Here is a 12716-nt window from a genome sequence, read left to right on the forward strand (position 1 = left end):
AATGACTTCAAAAGGAAGCTGGATGGCAACTTGAAGGAAATAAACTTGCTGGGCTATAGGGATCGAGTGGGGGAAATGGAGTGACCGGATAGCTCTTTGGAGAGCCGGCATGGACTTGATGGGACAAATGGCCTCTTTCTGTGCCGTATTTGACTCTATGATTGCACATTGTTCAGAACCATTCAGAACTCCTCAGATACTGAAGCAGTCTGTGCCGCAAGCAGCAAGACTGGGACAACATTCAGGCTTGGGTTGATCAGTGGCAAATAACATTCACACCACACAAGTCATCTCACCACCACCTTCTCAAGGGCAATTAGAGATGGGCAATAAATACTGGCCTGGCCAGTGACGCCCACATTCCAAGAATGAATAAAAAAAACACAAGTGCCAGGTAATGACCATCTTAAACAAGAGCGAATTTAACCATTTCGACTTGACATTCATCTGCATTACCATCACTGAATCCTCCACCATCAACATCCTGGTAGTTACCATTGACCAGAAACTTAAATTAATAAGCTATATAAAATACTGTGGTTACAAGAGTGGGTCAGAGACTGGGAATTCTGCGGGGAGTGACTCACCTATTGACACCCCAAAAGCTGTCCACCATCTACTAGGCAGCAGTCAGGAATGTGATGGAATATTCCACACTCGCCTGTATGTGTATAGCTCCAACAACACTCAAGAAGCTCGTCACCATCCAGGACAAAGAAGCTCGCTTGATCAGCACCCCACCCACCTCGCACTCATTCACTCCCTCCATCACCGGTGCACAGTGGCAGCAGTGTGTACCATCTACAAGGTGCAATGCTGCAATTCGCCAAGTTTCTTTCGACAGCACCTTCCAAACCCACGACCTCTGACACCAAGAAGGACAAGGGCAGCAGAAACATGGGAACACCACCACCTGCAAGTTCCCCTCCAAGCCACATACCACCCTGACTTGGAACTATATCACTATTCCTTCACTGTCGCTGGGTCAAAGACCTGGAAATCCCATCCTAACAGCACAGTAGATGTACCTACACCACATGGACTGCAGTGATTCAAGAAGGCGGCTCACCCCCACCTTCTCAAGGGCAATTAGGGACGGGCAACAAATGCTGATCTTTCCAGCGATGCTCACATCCCATGAATGAATAAAAATAAAAGGCTGGATTCCCCTTCACAATCCCGCCTGAAATCAGAGAATGAAGGAAAATTCAGGTGGTGAGGTTCACCATTGTCTGAGTTTTGATTAAAGGTCATTGATCTGAAACGTTAACTCTGTTTCTCTCTCCACGGTTGCGGCCAGACTTGCTGAGTATTTCCAGCACTTTCTGGTTTTATTTACCATTGTTTCACTGCCAAAACCAGAATTTTCCTCCTCCCAATACTACAGAACCACCACAAGCTACTTGTTTCTGGCCTCCTGCATGCAAATGGTGTCAAGGGGGCTAGGGCCTATTTTGCTGGTTTATTTCCCTCTGACCACCCACTAATCACCAATTCTTGGACCTACAATGTCATAGGTGATGGTTGGGCCTGGGAGGCAGCTCCAAGCTCTCTCAATGGAGGCAGAGGGCCTTGTAGAGGCCTCCTGTACATCCAACTCATGTCCACTACATGCTTTGGTCTTGGCCAAGTTTCAGTAGGAGTCTTGATACGGGGCTGAAACCTGACACCCTGAGCATTTCAGGGTCCCAACCCAGTGCTGCAGCAGTGTTGCTCTTGTGACACGATCTAGGAATACAAGTGCCCTAATTGGGCAGGAGGCGAGCTTGTGACACAATTAGAGGTGCTGGGCACCTTCAGGTAGTGGGAGCTGCCTGCCTGAGGGCAACAGCAAAGGCAGGCAGCAGCCATGTTGGGGGCTGCCACTGCCTTGCCGTGGAATGCAAGCAGCTCATGAAAGGGCGAGGACAGTGACAAGGATGGAAAGTGGCCATGGAGGCCGAGTAAAGGTAGAGCGCGCGACCCGGTGCTTGTTGGCCCCTTAAATCTATTTCCATCACACTTTCTAATAAAGTTTATCTGGCCATGCAGCAACCACCCCCTCCCACCCTCCACCAACAGGGCTAATATGCATCAGACTGGTTGGGATCACTGAAATTAGAATTGATAAAGGCCTCCCCAAACGCCCCAGCCCCTTAATAAGCTCCTAAAGGAACTTAATGGGCCCTTAATTTGATATGAGCAGCTTCCCCATTCCCTCCCCCCATCCTCACGTTGAAAATCGTGGACTGTCCTAGAGGCATCGGGTTCCAGAGATGACCTCCTGGGCTGCGATTTTGAAATCGTGTCCACTCCAGTTCCCGACCCCACTGCACTTTGAAAATCTGAACCATGGGGCTGAATTTTATGCTGGCCCAATGGGTCAGTTGGTGGTGTGGGGGTGGCATAAAATTGAGCAGGAGCCTCCAGTCGGCTTTACAGCGGTCGTGCATGGCGGGGAAATGGCCCGCCCGCCCGAGGCCAATCAAGGCCCTTAATTGGCCACTTAGGGCCACTTAAGGGCCCTCGCCCGCCTCCATGGGTATTTTACCCATGGCAAGCGGGCATGCTGGGGACGTGAAAGGTGCCTAGCAATAGCTGTCGGCCTTTCCGTGCCCCAGTGGGGTGGGGGGGCATGGCGGTCAGGCACAGGGTGCCCGATTGAGGGCCGCCCCGCCTCCCAACCCACCCCTAGGACCCAAGACGCCCCCCCCTCCCCCCAAACTACCACTCCAGCCTCACCAGGGTAGGACCAATTCCCCCTGGTGAGGCATGCCTAACTGACTCACTCGCTCTCCAGGGTCCATTGCTTCGGCTGGGCTGCAGTCCCAGCAGTGGCCACCGCTCCCGGTGGCGCTGCTGGGACTAAGAGCTACCGGCCCGTTGATTGGCCAGCAGCTCACTGAGGCACGTCCTCCTCCCTCAAGTGGGTGGAAGTCCCGCCTCGGGATAATTAAAGCCTGGGGACCTGTAAAATACGGGACGGATCCCCAGGCTAGGCAGAAGCAGGTTCGCCACCGACTTTCACATCAGTGGCGAATTCCCATCCGCCCAAGGGAAAATTCAGCCCATAGCCTTTGAGGTATTTTCAGGTCCCTCGCTGGCTCCTCCTATACAGCAGTGGTGTCCTTGCTATAGTGCCATCAGAAATCTCCTATTCACATCTTAGCAGCAGTAATCTCACTGGGAGCTCATCATGTACTTGAAATGACCACCAACCTAGGGAAATGAATCAGGATTGGGACAGATTCAGCAGGGAATATGTAAGTCCTGCCCTGCTGGAACTCTGTCATTTAGAGCTGAATCCTGGCTGAACTGTTCTAAATCCACTAAGTTTCATCCCATTGTATCTTTGCCAACATTACTTAAGTCTGTTTTCCCATTTCAAATAATTTCCTACCTGCTTCAAAAAAAGTTGATACGGGCTGAAATGTTTTTGCTTTCTTGCCTTATTTACTAACATTCAGAAGGTTAATCCGATGAAAGAGATTGGCTTGCATATTTAAGATTAGCTTCCTTCCTGAGAGATAGTTAGAAATGTTAATCTATGACATCTACGTGCAGCATTTAATCTGTCTGCTTATGTCATGTCAATACTCAGAACTCTTTAATTCCAAAACATTTTTCTAACTGCTGAAGAATGCGTCTGACGGCATTTACATTCTGTCAGGTCTTCTATGATGTCTATGTGTGAATTGTTATGCTAACGCAAGGAGCAATTATGAACTACAAAAACTAACTGAGGAATTGAACTCCAAATAGATACTTATGCTGCAAGACAAAATGGAGTACGAAGGCAGGTGATCTCTCTTATACTGTGACTACACATAGTAACTGCTGGAACTCTGAACCAGATTTCACGCCTGGTCAAGTGTTGAAGAAAGCCACTGGCATTTTTGTGTCATCTGCAAACTTGGAAATATTACATTTAATCTCCACATCCAAATCATTGCTATAGATTGTAAATAGCTGGGGCCCAAGCACTGATCCTAGTGGTACCCCACTAGTCACAGCCTGTCAACCCGAAAATGACCCATTCATTCCTACTCTCTGTTTTCTGTCCGTTAACTAGTTCTCAATCCATGCCAGTATATTCCCCCAATCCCATGTGCTCTAATTTTGTTTACTAACCTCTTGTGTGGGACTTTATCAAATACTTTCTGAAAATCTAAATATTCCTCCACTGGTTCCCCCTTATCTATTCTGTTAGTTACATCCTCAAAAAACTCCAATGGGTTTGTTAAATATGATTTCCCTTTCATAAATCCATGTTGACTCTCCCAATCCTACCATTATTTTCTAAGTGTCCTGTTATCCCATCCTTTATTATAGGTTCTAGCATTTGCCCAATGATTGATGTTAGGCTAGCAGATCTATAGTTCCCCCTTTTCTCTCTCCCTCCTTTCTTAAATAGTGGGCTTACAATTGCCAGCTTCCAATCTGCAGGAACCATTCCAAAGTCTATAGAATTTTGAAAGATGACCACCAATGCATCTATTATCTCTACAGCCACCTCTTTCAACACTCTGCAATGTAGATCATCAGGTCCAGGGGATTTATCTACATTAAGTCCCAACTATGATGACTGCCTTGCATAATGGAAAAGCCAGTTAAATTGTTTGTGTGTATTAATAGTGCTGGTAAGACAATGGAAAGGAATAATAACTAAACATCACAATAACCTATTAATACTACTATGTGTTATGGCAAGCTCCATTGAGCTGGAATAAACAATAGGCCTAGAACAATAGCAACACAGTTTCAGTGATTTTTCTCTTTTAGCTGGCATATAGTATTGTACTGGTTATGGTGTTGACTAGTAGCCCAGAGATTTGTGAGTTGAAATTCCATCATTGTGTATGTTGTATGGTACAATTCAGTATGGTACCAAAAATTTTTTTGAAAGCTGTTGGACTGTTGTAACTGGTTCACTGATGTCCTTCAGGGAAGGTGACCTGCCACCCCTAACTGTTCTGAACTACAGTTGATTATATGATTGACTTTGACTGCCCTCAGGGAAAGTAGGATTGGGCAATAAATCCAGGCAACCACAAATTAGCATTTCTATAATTAATTTAAACAAAGATTTCTTAGAGTTTCATGGGCCATCAAAATACATTATGGACACTGACTAACAAATATGAACTTTTCTCTATTAAAAGTCGCGAAGCTCCGAACGCAAGTATAAGATAAAGGAAATGAGATAGCAGATTTTACTTCATTAGATTTTAATAAAATGAAATGTCACATTCCACAATTACATCAATAACTTTGTCTGGTTAAAATTATAACAGTTTAAACGCACAAGGAACATCATTCTACAATCAGTTCTCACAGGAAATGAAATGATTTGCAAAGGCAGGGCATGAGCATTTATAACATCAACTGTGCATTGAGCCTCAATTTTATGCTGTAATTTACCACAACCATCATTCCATTCACATGTTAATGGAATGCAATAGCAATTTCTTTTTCAATCAGGCCACGTCATGCTGAACCAAATTGCGTGTTTCTCAAATAATTATTCCCTATATATAAACCTTGAATAAGTACTGACTGTTTTTCCTGCAAACAGTCTTCATCAAGTCAGTTGGCCATTTAGTAGCCATAATCAGAGCAAAACATTGGATCCAATCAGAAACCAATGTCAATGAATGGGAGAATTAATAACTAATAACATAGGAATCTCTAGATTCAACTTTTTCGCTTCCCCTCTCCCCATATTGTAAACTGGAAACCACAATAAAACGATAGCCAAGAATTGCCTTGTGGCTGTTCCCAATTCATTGTCTTAACATCACCAAAAGTGCAGTGGAAATTCCATTTAGATGCATAAACAATGCTTCTGTTGCACTTCCAGTGAAGTTACATCGACAGGGCTAAAGCATCTCTGAGGAAACTGGCAACAAGTATCAGTTTGCAATCACTTTTCATTTGCCATGCAAAAGTCATTAATAGTATTCCATTCCAATACGATGATAATTTATTCAGAGAAATGTTCAATATAAACCTTGAGATATGCAAGTAACTTTCTGAATGGGCTGAGTGGTTGCAAAGGGACAAATATCTGCTTAGAAATAGCAGTGAACATTGTTAGGATTGGACAGATACAGATAACCAAAAATTCTGAATAACATAATGGTTCAGAAACCACTTGTATTATAACAGCTGAGGATTGCCACATGTTACAGTTAAATAATTTGAATTAATATCCTGGATCTTTGTTCAATTACCTTCAGAGCTGATGCAAAATTCCAGAGTTTTAGGGCTGGATTTTCCCGGCCCTGTGGGGATGGGGTTGGAGGGTGCCAGCAAAGTAGAAGGAAGCGGCATCGGAACCAACTCTGGTGAGTTGCTAAACAAAAATTCAAAACAGACTCTGCTCTAGTAGTGTCTCGCATATTTTATGAGAAATAACTTCTGACTTCAGTGAATTCATTTGAACTTTCCTCCTTCCCTTCTAATTGTCCCTGAAAAGCCACTTGTCCTTTGAAATGTTCAAATCCCCAGGATCAGCACATTGTGGTTTAATCTGTCCAAATAGCTCTCCATCCATCTGCTCACCTTAGGCGGAATCTTTCCAATTTTGAAATTTTTGTGCTGTCAGGACCAAAAGCGAGCCCCAACCCCAATGCTGTTGGCTGGCCACACGGTATCGCGACCTTACAGGAGGCGGCCAATTATGAGGCCACCTCCGCATTCAACGTCCAAGTAAGGACAGAAGGCAGGTTCCCGAAGGGGGTGGCCCAACCTCCTCTCCTGTCTGTCTGCTCCCATCTCTTTCTCACAAGCCTCTGAATCCACTGAAGACACATGAACCCCAAGAAAGAAAAGTCTCCTACAGTGAACAAGGTTTAAGAAGAATAATGGGCCCCAACGAGAAGCAAGATCTACCTACAATCAAGGACTTTACAGCAAGCTTGAAGAACTGTAACAACAACTCTTCAGATATTGCCTCAAGCCTTTCCACTTTATTTTTCTTCTGCTCTTTTCTGTCTCTATTTGCATGTGTGTATAGCATATGCATGCTAGCTAGCGTGGGTGCGTTGTGTATCCGTAGGTGTCAACTGAATTAGAGTTTAAGTTTAATAAATTTCAACTTTTTTTCTTTAAACCTAAGAAAGCCTGCTTGTGCTGGTTTCTTTGCCTTATAATTGGAAAGTGGTGAACAAGGATTCACCAAGGGGGAGCTAAAAACACGATGTGTTTAAAATTAAACCCTGTTACAGTAGGACCAGGTGAAGGCTGAAAGGGAACCATAGACCTCGTTCTCAACTGATCGTAACAACAACCTTGGTGTCATATTTGACCCCAAGATGAACTTTCGACCTCATATCCATGCTATCACTAAGAACACCTATTTCCACCACTGTAACATTGCTCGATTTTGCTCCTGCCTCAGCTCATCTGCTGCTGTAACCTTCATCCATGCCTTTGTTACCTCTAGACTTGACTATTCCAAAGGCTTGCTGCCTGGCCTCCCTCACTCTACCCTCCATAAACCTGAGACCATACAAAACTCTGCTGCCCATGTCTTCACTCACACCAAGTCCCATTCACCTAGCACCAAGCTTTGCGGGTATGTAGCCGCGCAGCAGCTGAGAATGTGTCATGCAGGGAACAAAGAGGCTGTGCACAAGTAACGTTCCTTTTAAGAAACGTGTATGCGCAACATAGTCCTTGAAGCGGCCAACATCCCCAGCTTATACACACTACTGAGTCAGCGGCGCTTGAGATGGCTTGGCCATGTGAGCCGCATGGAAGATGGCAGGATCCCCAAAGACACATTGTACAGTGAGCTCGCCACTGGTATCAGACCCACCGGCCGTCCATGTCTCCGTTATAAAGACGTCTGCAAACGCGACATGAAATCGTGTGACATTGATCACAAGTCGTGGGAGTCAGTTGCCAGCATTCGCCAGAGCTGGCGGGCAGCCATAAAGACAGGGCTAAATTGTGGCGAGTCGAAGAGACTTAGTAGTTGGCAGGAAAAAAGACAGAGGCGCAAGGGGAGAGCCAACTGTGCAACAGCCCCAACAAACAAATTTCTCTGCAGCACCTGTGGAAGAGCCTGTCACTCCAGAATTGGCCTTTATAGCCACTCCAGGCACTGCTTCACAAACCACTGACCACCTCCAGGCGCGTATCCATTGTCTCTCGAGATAAGGAGGCCCAAAAGAATGCGCAACAACGTGTCAATGTTAAAGGGACTGTGCAGTTTAACAAGCTGTCCGCACACAATAAACAAAAATTAAAGGGAACATTAATAATAAAAACAGAAAGTTGCTGGAAATACACAGCAGGTCTGGCAGTATCTGTGGAGAGAGAAACAGAGTTAACGTTTCAGGTCTGTGACCCTTCATCAGAACAGTTCCGAAAAAAAAGGTCACAGACCTGAAACATTAACTCTGTTTGTCTCTCCACAGATACCGCCAGACCTGCTGTGTATTTCCAGCATTTTCTGTTTTTATTTCAGATTTCCAGCATCTGCAGTATTTTGCTTTTATTTTAAAGGGAACATTGTCTATTACCCCTGTGCTCGCTGATCTGCATTGTCTCCTGGTCAAGCAATGCCTTAATTTTAAAATTCTCATCCTTACTTTCAAATCCCTCCATGGCCTCTCCCTTCCTATCTCTGTAATCTGCTCCAGCCCTGCAACCCTCCGAGATATCTGCACTCATCTAATTCTGGCCTCTTGAGCATCCCTGATTTTAATTGCTCCACTATTGGTGGACATGCCTTCAGCTGCCTAAGCACTAAGCTCTGGAATTGCCTCGCTAAACCTCTCCAACTCTCTACCTGTCTTTCATCCTGTAAGATACTTCTTAAAACCTACCTCTTTGATCAAGCATTTGGTTCTGCCCTAATATCTCCTTATGTTGCTAGGTATCTAATTATTTTTGCTTTATAACACTCCTGTGAAGCACCTTGGGACATTTTATTACATTAAAGGTGCTACATAAATATGTTGCTGTTATCCTTTCTGCTACTAAATCCATTATTTCTCTAATTGTTGCATCATTTCTTACTAATAATGCAACTGCTCCACCTCTCTCTGTAAGGCTGTCCTTATGAATCATTTCATACCTTGCAAGCTCCAGTTCTTGGCTATCCACTGTCGCCAGTTATGTTTGTTGAGATGACACTAATATTGATATTACCTACAGCTGCACATACCTCGAACTTCAGTTTTCTATTCCTCATGCTTCTTGGTGTTCATATAAAGCCATGTAATCCTTCAAAACATTCCTGTCATAATTTGCTCTTTCTGCTATTGATGTCAGTAATTTCATTTATTTCTGGCCCTGTTAACTACCACCTCCTCTGTTTTATGAGTTTAAATGCTCACGCACAGATATCAATTTGGATGAAGCCAATCCCATCTGAACATCTTTCCCCATTCCCAGAATTTGTCCTGAAAATCTGAACATCATAGGATAGATTTTCTAATTTGTAAAGCTCCTTTTTAGGCATTGAGTGTGTGTTACTGATCATAAAATGGGGTGCAGATCAATCACAACAGACCTCTGTCTATTTTTCAAATCATTGCTAAATTTTATGGAGGCAGGAACTTCACAGGAGAATGATTATATGAAATTGCAATTACATAATTTTGACATGAAAACAAATCACTTCTACTTCATGTTTGCCTGTCACTTCTTTCCCTCTCCTCTTCAGCTTTGGCAAAGGCTACAATGGGTTCAAATGCCTCTGAAGCTGTCCATAGAGTCCAAGGATTTCTATCTCCCGAAGCTCCCACTTACATTTAAATGTCCATATCCTTTAAAATTAGACCCGAATCATAATTTTATATTCTAGTTCCCTACCTCCCCAATTAGGCCAAAGCGGCGCCTGGAATTGAGAATTATGCTCATGAACTGACTACAGAAATTTGCATTCAAGCTGCACACTCAATGTCTGTTCAGCCTTTATTCACAGCCATTCTTAATTTAATTTCAATGGGAACAGAAAATCTAAGCTCCTACTTCCAATATGTTTCTCCATAACCAGTCCAAGGTGTGGGCAGGTTGATAGATAGGTAGCTGGGTACACACCTACAATACATGCATTCATATGGCACCTTATCATATTGAAAAATCTCAAACACTTCACACAATTAATTACTTTCTAGAAGTGCTGTGACTTAGGAAATATTAGTGGTGATTGTTTAGGTTTCAAATACACTAAACTGACACTAATTGAAGTAAGGATGCCTACCCACTACATGACAGATGACAGACTCATGCACCCTTCCACAAGACATAATTTTACATTTCCTGCTTCTAGCTTTGTTGCTATTCTTGCAGCCAGTTACCAGTCAGCATGAAGTTAGTGCCACATGTTTTTGAAGACATTTTAATGTCAGTGATATCTGGACTGTTATGGTAAGACAATGAGAATGTAATTAGACAAAATACTTTATTATGTTCACAATGCATGTATTTAACTAATTCATTCATTAAAGGTCCAGACACCATTGAACCCAATGTGATTTTAACTATCAACTTCTTTGCAGAGACTACAAGCATCCATACTTAGACCACTTTTTATTTTCATTTCATCTAGTTACTCATTCCTACCTAATTTATACCAAATTTGGTATTATATATGCAATTTTATACCACTTAAAAAGGAAAATCTGTTAGAAGAAATAATTTAAATAAAAATATTAAAAAATCATAGGATTATTGGCAAATAGTGACAATAAGTGGGTTCTACATAATGTGACTGCATACAATATTTTGTATCTATATATTTATGGATATTACTGATCAGTATCAATAACATCATATTCATTATTATCTGTGGTTCTCCTTGTGTGTTGGTATGGCTGTACTTACAGAAACAGTAGGCCGGATTTTATCTTGCCTTTAGAGACAGGCTGGGATGTGGCACAGGGGGGCCTGACGTTCTGCTGTCCCCATGCCATTTTGTCTGCAGCGAGCACCATGGTGGACAAGAAGTCTGCTGGGAGGCCAATTAGGCCACTTAAGTGGCCCATTAAGGGCCAATTAAGGGCTGCCTCCCGCCTCTTCTGGCATTTAGCCAATGTCAGAGAGGCCCACCACCGCGTGGAGACATCTGGCAGCCTCCTAGTGAGCTCAGGGTGGCGGATCCCTCCTTTCTGGGAAATCCATGGTCCATGGAGTGCCCCCTCAGTGGCAATAACCACCGCATGGCAAGATAAACTCTACCAGTGCTAAGGAGACATGGGCATTTTGAGTCTTGCCAATATTGCATACAGATGTGTGCATGTGACAATGTGCGAGGAAGTGATGGAAAGTTTATCCGAGAAGCTCACTTCCTCCACACTTACCACTGAACTGGTAAAGGCACAGTTCAGCTTCTACGTCACAGCTCAAATGTTTAGCTATTAGGGAAAATGGGATTAATGTAGGATTAGTATAAATGGGTGGTTGTTGGTCAGCACAGACTCGGTGGGCGAAGGGCCTGTTTCACTGCTGTATCTCTCTGTATCTGTATCTATTAGGCAGCAGTTATGAAGCTTAGCGGCAGGACAGCACAGCACATTGCACGTTCATCCTGCAATCTATATTCAATTAAAGTCTATCCAACAATCAAACCTGCCTGTTAGCTCTGCAATGAATCCCATTGATTCTTAGCTCTTCCATTGTTGAAGGTTTTCCAGAAATGAACTATCTGGTGTTGCCTCTGATAGTCATTGGCAACGTGATCATGTCTGTGCCCTCTTTCATGAATTTTAGACCAATGTAGAAAAATAAAAGGAGTTAGCTAAGCATTGCTTAAAATTATTATAAATTCATTACCGACCTGATAAAGACTGTTTATGAAACCATATCTCAGTAACATGGTCTCCTAAAGCATTAACAGAATTTTGGTAACAAAAATAAAAATTGCAGTTTTAAAATTACAGCAACCAGGCAGTTATTGGCTATAGCAACATCATCACATAACATCTGGTCATTCCAATTCTTCAGAATGAATTTATAATGAAATCAAAGTGAGGCAGCGCTTGTGAAGCACATTTCTATCAGACAAGACTTTACAGTATATCACAAATAACATCGGCAACCTTAATAACTTCTCAACGCTAAAAGAAAAAACACTTGAAACAGAAACAGCAAGTAGCAAAAAGCAGTGGCATCCTGCATCCCCTGACTCCAGTGCAGCTTCAGACATTCATATTGCATCAAAGAAGCATTATTCATACTTAAAACTCATCTTCTGAACTGTCGGCTAATAGCATCACCCGATCTTGCATGCTTGTGAAATCTTTAGGCTGCAATTTCAAACAAAGATATTAGCAGTACTTTGAACTATTATGTATGTATAATGCATAGGCATTTTATAAGAACTTGCAATTAATACAGCACTTGCATGTCCTCAAGACATCCCAACCATTTCATAACCAATGAACTAATTTTCAGGTGTAATTACTGTTGCTAAATAGGCAATTTGGCAGCCAATTTGCACACAGCGAGGCCCCAGAAATGGCAATGAGATAAGTGATCAGTTAATCTGTTTTGGTGTTGGCTGAGAGATAAATGTTGGCAGGAAAGAACTCCTCAGCCCTTTTTTGATTATCGTCATGGGACTTAAACTAAACTGTTCAACCAAAAGACTCCCTCAGCACTAAAGTATTGCCTAGACTAAGTGCTCAAGCCCTGTAGTGTGGCTTGAAGTCATGAGGCGACTTCTCCAACTTAACTAAGCTGGCAATTTTAAACAAAACTAATGGATGGTAAATTGTGTG

The 12716-nt window shown here is 43.1% G+C and overlaps 1 protein-coding gene across 6 annotated transcripts in view; it reads right to left on the reverse strand.

Moving 5' to 3' along the window:
- Nucleotides 1–8390: 8390 nt before the first annotated feature.
- Nucleotides 8391–12716, reverse strand: part of LOC137373812 (armadillo-like helical domain-containing protein 4) — a 146072-nt gene continuing 141746 nt past the window's right edge. For all 6 annotated transcript variants that reach the window (XM_068039217.1, XM_068039219.1, XM_068039220.1 and 3 more), the window contains one exon: nt 8391–12242. In XM_068039217.1, the coding sequence (XP_067895318.1) occupies nt 12174–12242 (69 nt within the window). In that variant the 3' untranslated portion in view covers nt 8391–12173. The remainder of the gene's footprint in view (nt 12243–12716) is intronic.

This window comes from Heterodontus francisci, chromosome 9 (genome assembly GCF_036365525.1).
Source record: "Heterodontus francisci isolate sHetFra1 chromosome 9, sHetFra1.hap1, whole genome shotgun sequence".
NCBI lineage: Eukaryota > Metazoa > Chordata > Chondrichthyes > Heterodontiformes > Heterodontidae > Heterodontus > Heterodontus francisci.